This window comes from Echinops telfairi, unplaced genomic scaffold, assembly GCF_000313985.2.
Source record: "Echinops telfairi isolate 266 unplaced genomic scaffold, ASM31398v2 ScPeMD7_60;HRSCAF=208, whole genome shotgun sequence".
Taxonomy (NCBI): domain Eukaryota; kingdom Metazoa; phylum Chordata; class Mammalia; order Afrosoricida; family Tenrecidae; genus Echinops; species Echinops telfairi.
The window spans coordinates 2,351,042-2,364,191 of record NW_022103958.1 but is presented as its reverse complement, the minus strand read 5'-3'; the positions used below and the strand labels follow the sequence as shown (position 1 = coordinate 2,364,191).

The 13,150-nt window shown below is 39.3% G+C and overlaps 1 protein-coding gene across 1 annotated transcript; it reads left to right on the top strand.

Annotated features, from left to right (window-relative positions):
- Positions 1-7,382: 7,382 nt before the first annotated feature.
- On the top strand, positions 7,383-8,366 carry LOC101645965 (olfactory receptor 4C15-like). Its single transcript, XM_013006109.3, has one exon. It carries the CDS (start codon positions 7,431-7,433, stop codon positions 8,364-8,366), a length of 936 nt encoding a protein of 311 aa, XP_012861563.1. The 5' UTR covers positions 7,383-7,430.
- Positions 8,367-13,150: the final 4,784 nt, after the last annotated feature.

Below are 13,150 nucleotides of genomic sequence, written 5' to 3'. Positions count from 1 at the left end.
ACCCACCAGGAACTCATATGTGTCAGAGTAGGACTGAGTAAGATTTTCAAAGACTTACAATTTTTGCATGTAGATGACCATGCTTGGCTTCTGACATGTCCTGGGGTGGGCTTGAACTTCAAACTATTTGGTGAGTTGAGCTTGTTAGCCATATAAATGACCGAAGGACAGAAGTTGTCAGGCTTTTAGTTTCAAAGTCATGGAATATCAAGATTTGGCATTGAAAGAAAAAGACAACATTTGGGTAAATCTATACATATTTGTACATTTATGTATGACATATGTTATTCATTGGCACCTTAACTTAACAACTTTATATGTTCAAGAATCAATACTGTGTCTCATCCTAGGTCTCAGCTTTTACATTTAGTATGAAAATATGTTATCCATCCCAGCATACACAGAATTTTATTATTGAACTTAAAGAGAAATGAAAGCATCTTCAAATAGAAACTCGGAGCTATTTTTTAAAAGCAGAAGGGGGACACAAAACAAATAACCAAAACCTCACTATAATTAATCAGAAATGTAAATGGTTTGCAAACTCTTCTGTAAGTCAGAGTGTAAAACTGTTTCTTGGCGAATCATACTGATGGGAAAATTTCAAACCCTGGGGACAACTGAGAGGCAGTTCTACAGGTTCATGACCTCTCAAGCAAACCTGATAAATTCTAGTTGGAAGTAAAAGAGAGAACTTGTGCTTCCTTCCATTTTGTTCTCTGAGAATATGTTGGAGGCAGCCCTGGAGAAGTGGTGAAGAACATTCTCCACATTGGGTATCTGTGAAGCTCATCCTCAATATCTTACCTGGAGAAATAAAACTCAGACACAAGCTCGCATTTTATTTAGTCACTGAATGTAATTTTCTCACTAAAGAAGAGATTTCCCCAGGAACCAATAGGTGGTGAGATTTAGAATTCACCTTATTTTTGGTATTTTCTGAGAGCAGTTCAAAGCGCCATGCAGTGCTTCAAAGTGTGAGTGTGGTGGTCAGATGACTACAGTCAATGCTTGGGTCCCTCAGTTATGTCTGTACTTGGGCTTGTTACATTACTCTTCTTATTTTCAGATGCATCCTCTTTAAAGGTGATAATGATACTGGCCAGGTTTGTATAAATATACAAAATAATAGACACCAAAGATCCATAGGTACCAGGTATTAAAAATGCTTTTCTGGGTTGGGAGTGCCTATTACATAAAGTCTAATACAATGACAGTTTCCAATTAAATCCAAATAACTTAGCAATGTGAAAATTACATATTTATCCTAGCTTTCTATCTAGCAATTTAGTTATGCTTTCAAGCTATATTCTCATTTATCATTTACCTCTTTCTGTGTTTCCAATCATGTCATTTTATATTCAATGTGGAATTTTCTGAGGATCTAAAGAACACCGATAAAATGGCTGCTTTCTTATTTACAGAATTTCTGTATATAAGATAACCTTTAATTTCCTCATAAACATCACAGGACAAAACATACAGAGTAAGAAAGAGTGACGTTTTCAAGTCGCAGAATTCAGTATTCTGACTGAAACTTCCACTAAGTACAGCAGCTGCCACAGATAGTATTAGTTTGCTGTCACCTCTGAATTACTCAATAATGTTTCAATGATTGAAGCCTGGAACACCTATTTTGCTAGTAAGTGTGCCCTCTGTCTCTCTTGTAAAGTGAGCTGTAAGGCATGCACAAAGGGAGCACCGGCATCATTAGGAAAGATACAGGCAGACATGTGGGTGCTGATGTTAGGTGCCATTGACTCGGTTCTGACTGACGGAGACCCTATGCCCCGCCCCCACATTGCTGTTGAGTTTGAGCCCACTGTCGTAATCATTAGGTGGAAATAGAGGTTATTCTTCTTTTTTAAATCCAGAAATAGCAAGGATGAGGTGTTTAAGAAACATGTAGAGTCACATTAAGGGAAAGGAAAACATCAGCAAATGAAGCGATTTTCCAGATTGTTAGGAAGGGAATATGCTTAGGTAGATGGACAAGGAATAAATATTGCTGAAATGAAGAGTAATCATAATCCTGTATCCAAAATGCAATGGACTCTGGGACTAAATATGAACTGTAATTAGGAATGGGGTTTTAATGTATTCTTTTAATTGATAATAACTATATTTATTTAGAAATATATATATATTTGAAATGCATATACATCAGCAGTTGTGATGGTATATACTTAAATGTACATATGGTACTCTTGAATAAACATTAATACTTTCATTGCTTGAAAGACCATTATAAAAACTCTACTTATAATGACAATCTTACAGCTAACTCTGCATAAAGATGGGCATTAGTATGAGTTTTGCTATTTCTTACTAAAAGGGAAGGGGGGAAATAGACTAGGGGAGGGGTGGTTGGGGTATAGCGAGGCAAATGCCCAAGGTCACAGTCCCAAGTGATACTCCAGAGTCAACAGTTCAAACCTGACCTTGAAGGGACCCTCAGAGATCTCTGGTGAACTATATGGCTATCAAGCAAGGAGAAATATGGAAATAGCTGCTTCTTAAAATAGAGACAAGGATTTAAAATTGATAGAGTGAGTACCTGGTCTGGATAAAGTTGGATCTCATGGTAGGGTTGCTTGTAGAAAGTTTACAATAATTTTAAGTCTTAATTAAGAGTCTCACTAATATAATGTTACTATGATTATTCTACCTATTCTATTAATTTAGTGTTTATGGGTTAATGTGATAATCCAGTATTTACTATTTACAGATAAATAATAAAATGATATCCAAAACCCTCCTTATTTTCTAAAATGTTCAGTTGATGGGATATGTGGTGGTGTGTGCTTTACCTTGATTAAAAAATAAAATTTTAAGTATCTCCATGATTAAGTAAAGGTACATATTTAAAAAGACAAAAATCTCTACTATGGCACTATGTTCCCTTCTGGAGTTAAAAATTATAATAAAGTATCTAGACAAAGGGGTAAGTGTATTAAATTGTTTACAGTGTTCTTATTTAATATATTGTAAAAACATTTCACTTTCTATCTATTCCTTTATTTCATTATTTAGCACTTTATATACAGCATTAATTTGAAGTAGTCTGACTTACCAAAATATAATACTATTATTGGATATGTGGGGTATTTCTAAATTGTATTGCTACAAATGACACTGTATCATCTCATGTTATAAAATTTCTTCTACCTCATTTCACTTTTAAAATGATTTTTTTTGAGTTGGATAACTGGTATGAATAATATAAATATGTCTATGAGTTTGAAAATATTTATCAATATATTTTCCAGACATTACAGGCATGGAAATGGTTTCATTGCCATTTTAGCAGTATTGTCACTGTTTATTTTTGCATCCTTGGTTTTTAAATGCATTCAACCTTTTATACTAGCAACCCACATATAAAATCTGAATAACAATGGGTGCAAATAAATGGTAGAATTTAACTTCATTTCACAGAAAGAAAGATGGACAAAACAGAATAGACGAGCTTGACTAGGTAGTGGCTACTCATCGAAATTAAAATATTGTTTTGAATAGCCAGGATCACAGAATGTGAGAACTGCGAGTGATAATAAATGTCCGTGGTGGAGCCTTTAACCCCCTGTGGAATCTCCTAAAATGATTTTGTAGGACTGATGCTGGTAAATCTTGATCCTTTCAGTGTCAGGAGGATCTGGGAGGAGTGGGGAGCCACACCAGAGGCCCCTAAATGAGCTATCACATGAGCAACCTCACACCTGCGTCATTTCTATCTCATCCTTCATCCACTTTCTGCACTGATTATTAGTGATTTCCTCACTGGATTCCACTGTGCCGGTACCTCTTGAGTCTTCGAAGTGTTTCATCTTCCTTCCCTTCTAAACTGCCAAACGGAATCACAGGAACGGGTCTTCTGTTTCAGATTTGTTTGAAATTGGGCTTAATACCTTCTGACATTTCTCTAGGGCTTTCTGGGTTTCTCCGTGACTGCTGTCCCCACCCAACTCTCAGGCTCCTTTGCGGCAGATGAGTGTTATCAGTGACACGGCACGCATAATTATCATTGGTCAAAGTAGCTCTCCCTTAATGGATTTGAATTCAGATAAGGTGGGACTTACAGTAACTTGTTGGAATATTTTTCATTCTCAGACTTGTATACCTTATTTATCTCAGTGGAGAACTTTGTTTGACTGTCAAGGTGTCCCAACAGCTTCTAAGCCGGAGTCTCCAGGAAGTAAAACATGTTTCCTCCAGTGAAAAGCTATTCTTTTTCAGTGTGATTTGCATTTTCATACACATTTGGCTTTCTTCGCTCTCCTTTGTTATGGATGAGAAGGAACCACTAGTTGTACCCTATATTGCCACTCCTACATTTTTAAGACCTCATTCGGTACCCGCCAAAATAAAATGTGTTCTTTTAGAATTCTGTGGTGACAATTGATTCCAAGGTCACACAAGACTATGGTCAAAAGTCTCCAGGCCCAGGGAACAGTTAGGACGTTTTCAAAACTTTGCTTCCTTTGTGCTCTACTATATTCATGGAGATATTGACAGAATATGTAAATATATATGCATTCATCTCTTCTGTCAACGCTTCATGCATTTCTAGATTCAGCCCCATACACCTTCTCGCAGCTGCTTTTCTTGTGTGTCTGCCAATGCATTCAATCCGCTTATTGTTCTTATGATGAGTTCAAGACTGGGCCCGTGGCACAGTGGCTTGGGCAGTGAGTTACTAACCACAATGACGACAGGTTAAACCCACCAGCAACTCTACATGAAAAAGATGAAGCTGCAGCTCCCGGAAATATCTACAGCCTGATAGATCCTCTGTAGAACCTCGACTCCGCTGTCTCAGGCTTCTATGAATGGCCATCTAGTCAACCACAGTGAGCGGGTATCTTCAATATTGCTCATCTCTATTGCTTATAACTCTGGTGCTCTTCCTGGTGATTCCTATGGACTTGATTATTTAGTTTTGATCTCCCTCTTATTGAATATTTCCTTCCCATCACCCAGTTTAAGAGGTGTTTACCCATAGTGAGTGATGTATCTTCCCTTTCCTTTCCATGCTCGGTAACTGTCACAGAATGTTTCCATGTGAAAACATTTCCTTCACCTTTCATATAATAGTGATCTTACTACAATATTTGCTTCTTGTAATTGACTAATTTCTCTCAGTACAATGTTCTTCAGGTTTATCCATATCATTAGATATTTTTCATATTCATGATTATTTATTACTGGGTGGTAATCTATCGTGTGTATGTATCCTTGTTTGTTTATCCATTCACCCATTGATGGGAACGTAGGGTCTTTTCCTTCCTTTTGCTGTTATGGATAATGCTCTGCTGAACATGGATGCTCCTATGTTTGCGTTACAACTTTTGCTGGCTCGCAGGGCATTTTCCTTCTCAGTTTTGAAGGAAGCACCATTTTACTTTCCTCAGCAGTGGCACCACACTTCGTCTCCACAGCAACGCATGCGAGGTCCAGTCTCCATGTCCTCGCCAGGATCTGCTGCTTTCCCTTCAATAACTTTTGCTGCTAACACTGGGGGAGACGATAGCTCATTGTTGTTTTGATGTTCATCAAAAGTATCCCTGATGGCTTAGTGGCTCTGGGTTGGCCTGCTACCCACAAGGTCAGCTATTCGAAATCTCTGTGCACTCCACAGGAGAAAGAAGCAGCTTTTCTGAAGCCACGGGGGCAGTTCCGCCCTGTCCTCAGGGCTCTGTGAGTCGGCATGGGCTCAGTGGCAGGGAGCGTTTTAATGGCCATCATTGAGGGGATTTCCTTTTGGCCTCCTGACTGTCTTCTTTGCTGAAGGGTCTGTCCATGGCCTCTGTCCTTTCCAAAGTGTATTGTCTTTTTGTTGGGGAGGTGTTGCTGTTTTCTTTGCATTTTTTATTCTAGCACCTTGTCTGATATATTTTTTGTAGCACAAGCCTTTTCACATTTTCAAAATTGAACCTCATCATAGTCCTAAAATGATCAAGTAAGCCATATATGAACTGTTTTTATAATAAAATGATGCAATTTTGAAACTTACATAGCTTAAGGAGATCTACCTGATTATTTTGGTCCACCTTTTATTAGCAGTTGGTTAATTTAAAAACTCATTTATATTCAAAATATTGGTCATATTCTTTATGTATTTGGCTGTTGTCATATAAGACTTATACACATATTTTTGGACCATTACATTATGGTTATAAATAATTTATTGTTTACTTCTGTGAGGCACAGTATTATACATGAACAAAGGAATCACAAGTTTTAACCTAGAGAAATGTACGAAACTGGTAGAAAGGCCACTATTATTTTGAATTCTTCCAGAGAAAAGACAATTTCTTACCCTTTCCTTATTGATCCAATGGAATGACACCAGGAAATATCACCTCCATTTTTGTTATTTTTTGTCCTTAATCTCTCAAAGCATGTATCCCAGTAATGTAGGCCTAATTAGACTAGACACTAGGCACTGAGAAATTGCTTTTCTTGCATTAACTTTATTAAGTCATCAGTCCATCACTCTGAAGAAGGTATGCTTTTTACCAGCTTCTGTTTCCTTTTTCAAATAGTCAATAAAAATATACGCTACTGGACATTGCATGTGATTTTATTGCTTGCTAAGCACAGAGCTAGGCACTTTTCCATCAACCTTTATTTTCTACAGGGATGATAACTTCATCTTAAATTCCTAATTAGACTCAGATTTGTATAGTAATATTTGGGGGGATTTGTATAATTTCCCAGTGCCCGTTGAACTGCATGTTATCTCTTCTTCCATTTGTAGATAAGGACGTCTTCAGATGAGAGATGCCTTTCCATCCAAGTCATCCTGGTTCCCATGTTATGCCAAAGGGAGGCCTAACTAGTCTATTATAGTTTTCTTTTCTTCAGAGCTTGGCTACGTTCCAGATCAATCTCAATAATTATTTCTAGGTGCCCACTACTAACTAATCAGAAATGCTATCTAAGATGAGAATGCTTTGTATCCTCACCACATATGAATGTTTTCCATCCACCATATTGAAAGTCTCACTTAAAAGAAAATTAATGTCATTTCTGCTTGACATTTCGTTGCCATCTTCAATAAATCCCTAATATTTTGTTCTCAACAAGAATCTCTCACTCACTGGCAGCATGCCGGTGCCAACTGAAAGTGACCTAACAGGGCACGGTAGAACTGCCCCTGGGAGTTTCTGAGACTGTAACTCTTTATGTGAGTAGAAAGCCCTATGTTTCACCTGGAGAGTGGCTGGTGGTTTTGAACTGCTGACCATGCAGTTAGCAGCCCAGTGCTCCTCATCAGCAATAACAGAAGCACGGAAAATAACTTTAATGCAGGATGCACCAACCTGTTGAAGACTATGTTAATTCCACATACTGATTTGTGACAAAGCTCGTTTTCTCACCATTTCAGTGTCTACGTGATCAGTGCTATCACCCTTTCTTCTGAAATCATGCAAAACCAGAGCTTTGTCACTGAGTTTGTCCTCTTAGGATTGTCACAGAATCCAAATGTCCAGAAATTCCTATTTGTTGCAATTTTGTTCATCTACATAGCCACGGTTGGGGGCAACTTGATTATCGTTGTGACCATCATAAGCAGCCCAGCTCTCCTGGCCTCCCCCATGTACTTCTTTCTGGCTTTCCTGTCCTTCCTGGATGCGTGCTTCTCCTCGGTCATAGCCCCGAAAATGATTGTGGACTCTCTCTATGAAAGGAAAACCATCTCCTTCGAGGGCTGCATGACCCAGCTCTTTGCTGAACACTTCTTTGCTGGGGTGGAAATCATTGTCCTCTCCGTTATGGCCTTTGATCGCTATGTGGCTATTTGCAGGCCCTTGCACTACCCCTCTATCATGAACTGGAGGCTCTGTGGCATCCTGATGGGGGTGGCCTGGGCTGGAGGCTTTTTGCATTCTATAATACTAATTTTCTGTACTTTCCATTTGCCCTACTGTGGCCCCAATGTTATCAATCATTTCATATGTGATTTGTTCCCATTATTGGAGCTTGCCTGCAACGACACTCATGCCCTTGGCCTTTTCCTAGTTGTCAATAGTGGATTTATTTGCATCATAAACTTTTTATTGTTGCTCATGTCATATTGTGTCATCTTACTCTCACTGAGAGCTCACAGCTCTGAAGGTCGGCAGAAAGCTCTCTCCACGTGTGGCTCTCACATGGCTGTTGTCGTGCTGTTCTTTGTTCCGTGCATATATGAGTATGCACGACCTCCAGCTTCGTTCTCCATCGATAAGATGGTGGCCATATTTTATACCATTGTAACGCCCCTGCTAAATCCTGTGATTTACACATTCAGGAATAAGGAAGTGAAAAATGCTATGAGGAAACTGTGGGCCAAATTGGTAGTATCTTATGATGAAAAATAAAAACATTAAACTTATCCATTTCTTTTGAGGCTGAACGTTTGCCACATGCATTTGTGAGCTTTTGGGTGAATTACTGTAAATATCCAGTGTAGTAAAAAAAAAAAATTAAGTGTGGAAAAGGCATTCTTCCATCGCTGCACAAAAATAGTTCTTCCATAAAGAAGTTTTTAAGAGCCATTAATAAATATTTAAATGTGTCGTATTGCTCTGTCCAACGTAATTGGCTCCTTCACTTTATCTACATAATTGCTCTGGAAGGAAATCTTGTAAAGTCTGCATCACAGTGTCCCCTCTCCTCAAAAGTCCCCACTCTCCACAAGCTCCCACAATAAAAAGCATTGACAAATGCCCATGAAGTATCATTTCTAGGTTTCAGCTGAGATTCATAAGATTCATCTTCTAAGTAAATTTTAGCAGAAGGCTACAAGTGTATGAGGTAAGTTTATTTGAATTTTTGTCTTCATAATTAGTTTTCAAAACTCTTATGAAATCTATACCCCTTTTAAATCTATATTCTGTCTGTCTTCTTGAAAAGGAAAAGGGGAACTTGTAGGGAACTTTTCTACCAAGGAAGGATTATGATGGATTAGTAGTTATAAACCTTCACTTGTCTTAGAGCAAAGATATAGGATCTGTCAAAAGTCATCCTGCTCATTCACAGGGGAAGAAACTGCACCATGGTGCCAAAGCTATGCTAACATAAATTCTGTCCTTGAAGGTCCCCCACTTAAATCATTTGAAGTTCAATGGTGATGAGTCTGGTACAAGGTACAAAAGAAGACTGCACTTTACATACATATCCTGACTTCTCATCACCAGGGTAGTCCTAGGTCATGGTCTACAACTGCATTTCCTCTCCTAATTTAGATCACATGGTAGGATATTGGGTCAGAGAAAAAATAAGTTCTCTTGATGAATCTTGGGTCATACTATCCTCAATAACATTTTAAAAATTCACTTTCTCTGTAAATTCTGACTCACAGAAACCCCATAGGACAGGGTAGAACTGTCCCTGAGTGTTTCAAGAATCCTTTACAGGAGTGAAAAAAACATCTTCCTCTTCCTGAGGAGCAAATGCTGACTTTGAGGTTAGCAGCCCAGTGAGCAGCCCAGTGTGTGTGTGTGTGTGTGTGTTTTGTTTTAAGAGAAAAATAATTGAAAACAACTTCAAAAATATTCATAGAAGAATCAGATTGTGTAAACACATTATTTAGGTTTTAGAAAATAGTTAGTGGCATATCAAGCAGCATACATGAACTCTGAAGCTCATTACCACATTATCTATATTTTAGACCACATAATTGTATTTTAGACACATAATACTGATAGATTACTTTCAGGTTAATTCTGATGCATAGTGACTGTGAGAGTGTGAGTTGACTAGAGAAACAAGTCCAGAAACACCCATATGTGCGTAATATAGAAATTTATATCAGAGTAATTGTATATTAAGAAAACATCCCAGTCCAGCTGACAGCAAGTCTAAAATCTGATATTAGCCCACATATCAGATACCAATTTATAAATTTCTCTTCAGACTCATGCAACATATGTGATGACACGGAATGCAGGAAGATCACAGGCCAGTGGGTGGAAAGTCTTGTTGATCCAGTGGTGGTGAATGCATCTCAGCACTGGTAGGGGTCTCCACATGACTCCTCCAACTCCCCGGCTCTGGCTCCATCAGCGTAGCTTCAGGTGGCTCATCAACAAGAATGTGTAGCAGAGATAGTGTGTCTGACCTCCATTGAGCTATTTATCTCTGTTGCACCTCCAAATGAGGTCATCAAGCTGTAACCTGATTGACAGGCTAGACTCCACCCCTTCAATCTTAATAGTCTCAAGTTGACACCAGATTATGTAACTACCATAGTGACTGTATAAGAGAAAGTGAAGCTGCCCATAGGGTTTTTAAGACTGTAGTCCTCAAGGAAGCAGACTCCTACATCTTTCGTTGAACAACTGGTGGGTCCCAACTTCTCAGGTAGAAGTCTAACATTTAACCACTGCACCATCAATGCAGTGTATATTAGACTCAAAGTTTTATATAAAGAAAAGCAATCAAGATATTAAGATGACTTACTATAGGTCTCACAGTCAAATAAGTAGTTATTAGAATTTGTTAGAGTGCACAATCACCGTAGGATTTTCCCTCTAACATGTTTGGCTCCACAAGGAACACATTAAGTCTGTATTTAAAGTATGGGCACTAACATTAAGGGCAAACAGTGATCTGGTTATTGCTGCTAGCTGTCATCAATGGCTCCTGACATATGGTGACCTCATGCTCAATCCTGGAGCTCCCTGTTTTTATCCACTGGGTTTTTATCCGTATTTTCAGAATTCATCAGACCCTTTTCTCTCATTCATCTTAATCTGGTAACTCTGCCAAAACATGTTTAGCATCATTGCCATATGAAAACCTTCACTGACAGATGTGTGATGGGTACATGTGTATTACATTGGTGGGCTCTAGATAAAATGGGTCTCTCACATTAAAGATGAGAATTCTTCCACAGAGTGCAAATGGCATGACAATTGTAGAGTTGTAGTTCAGAGTTCAAGATGTTGTTGTTTAAATCATCAGTTAAACAGTTTACTTTGCAGATAAACCATTTCTCAGCAGCATCCTTTTTACATTTTAAATGCAACCAGGTTCACCCAAAGTAAACAGGTTTCAATAGAGCTTCCAGACTAACAAACGACCATGAAGATAAAACAGGCTATTGAGGTAGTTACATAATTTCATGTCAACTTGGTAAATAAGTCTAAGGGTGGAGTCTAGCCTGTCAATTAGGTCACAGCCTGATGATGCCTCCTTGTGGGCATGGTCTTCTTATGAGGATTCTGTGAACTTCCACTCTCTTGATTTGCCATCAGAAGAGGCAGGTCTCTCTCTCTCTCTCTCTCTCTCTCTCTCTCTCTCTCTCTCTCTCTCTCTCTCTCTCTCTCTCTCTCTCTCTCTCTCTCTCACCTTCCACTTCGAGCCAAGTTGATGGCAGTCAGAGCCCTGAGATGCTTCCACCGACCCTGGATACACAAGAATTTTCACCCACCGACCTGTGATCTTCATGCATTCAGCACCATTGCATGTGCTGTGTGAGTCTGAAGAGGCATTTATGGACTAGTAGCAGACCTATGGGCTAATATGGGACATGTGGACTTGATCTGGAGCGGGCTAGGATGTTTTCTTAATATACAATTACTCTTTGATATAAAACTCTCTCTTTCACATACATGAGTGTCTCTGGATTTGTTTCTCTAGTCAACCCAGTGGAACACAGCTATCTATGTCTGAGGGATTAGCCACTGAAAACCTTTCGGATAGAAGTGAAACGTTGTCGCATTCTGAAACCTCATGAGTAGGAGCATTCTGAGATGATGACAGAAGATGAGCTTCTCCGAAGGAAGACACTCAAAATATGACTGGAGACCACCTGCCTTCTCAAAGTAGAGTCCATCATAATGACATGAATGGAGCAAAGCCTTCTGAAGGAAAGCTTTAGGGACCTTCCTAGGTTTATGTGACAGGGCTCAAAAAGGAAAGAAACAGGTAAAAATATCTATTAATAATTGGAACTTGGACAATACCAAGTATGAACTAGGGAATATTGAAAGTCATCAAAAATGAAAGGGAACACATAATGATTGGTACCTGTGTTAGTCTGGGGCGCTTTAGAGAAACAAATCCACAGAAACTCACGTACAAGAGAGAGTTTTATGTAAAAGTTAAGTGCACATCGAGAAAATATCCCAACCCAGTGCTGCCCAAGCCCATAAGTCCAGCATTAACCCATGAGCTCATATGTCCAATACCAGTCCACAAAGTCCTCCTCTATCTCACAAAACAGACACTATGACACTGACTGCAGGAGGAAAGCCAAGTCAGTGAATTTTTAAACATCTCAGCGCTGGCAGCGGTCTCCACATGGCTGCTCCAGCACCCAGGGGCTGCATCAGGGTAGGTCCATGTGGCTTCTGCTGGCAGATGTCTTGCAGGAAGTGAGCCTTGCAAGCTGAAGCAGGGAACTGCTAAGGCAGCTGCACCCTGGTGTGACCATCACAAAGCAAGAGACCCAAGAACCAGAAAGGCCAAGCTCACCAAGCCATTTATCCCTCCAGCCTTCAATTAATCCCACATGTGTTTATCAGCCAGGTTGGCACAACAAACTAACTAACTCAGTATCCTAGGCATTAATTAGTTGAAGTGGACTTGCATTGGCCACTTTGACTCAGACACAGTCATATGGGTCACTGTTCCAGGAATGACAGATTTAAAGGAGAATGGCATGGCAATAATCATCATAAAGGACATTTCAAGATCTATCTTGAAGTGCAATGTGTTCTGTGCTAGGATAATATCTATCTTCATACAAAGAGTTTATACAGCAACCAGTAAAGCGAGTGATGAAGAAATTGAAGTATTCTACCGATGTGTGTGGTGTGAAATGGACATTCTACTTGCCAAATTCTTTTGGTAAGGGACCCTTTCCCAGGAACTGTCCTCTTCTGAAAATGTCTTCAAAGTACATGAGAGGTAGTCTCACCGTCCTCATGTCTAAGAGGTATTCTGGCTGTAGTTATTCTCAGACAGATTGGTTCATTCTCTTGGCAGTCTGTGGTCAATATTCTGCAACAACACCTTAATTCAGATGCATTCATTCTTCTGCAGTATTCCCTTTTATCACCACATGTTTCAAGTCTCCCTCACGTTGAGCAGGCAACATTGTGTCAACTCCATAGCCAGGTGGTTAATAAGTCTACCTCCAAACCTGTGGCCATGT

What these genes read in the sequence shown, in the direction of transcription:
- LOC101645965 (XM_013006109.3), top strand. Translation starts at nt 7,431, where the DNA reads ATGCAAAACCAGAGCTTTGTCACTGAGTTTGTCCTCTTAGGATTGTCA.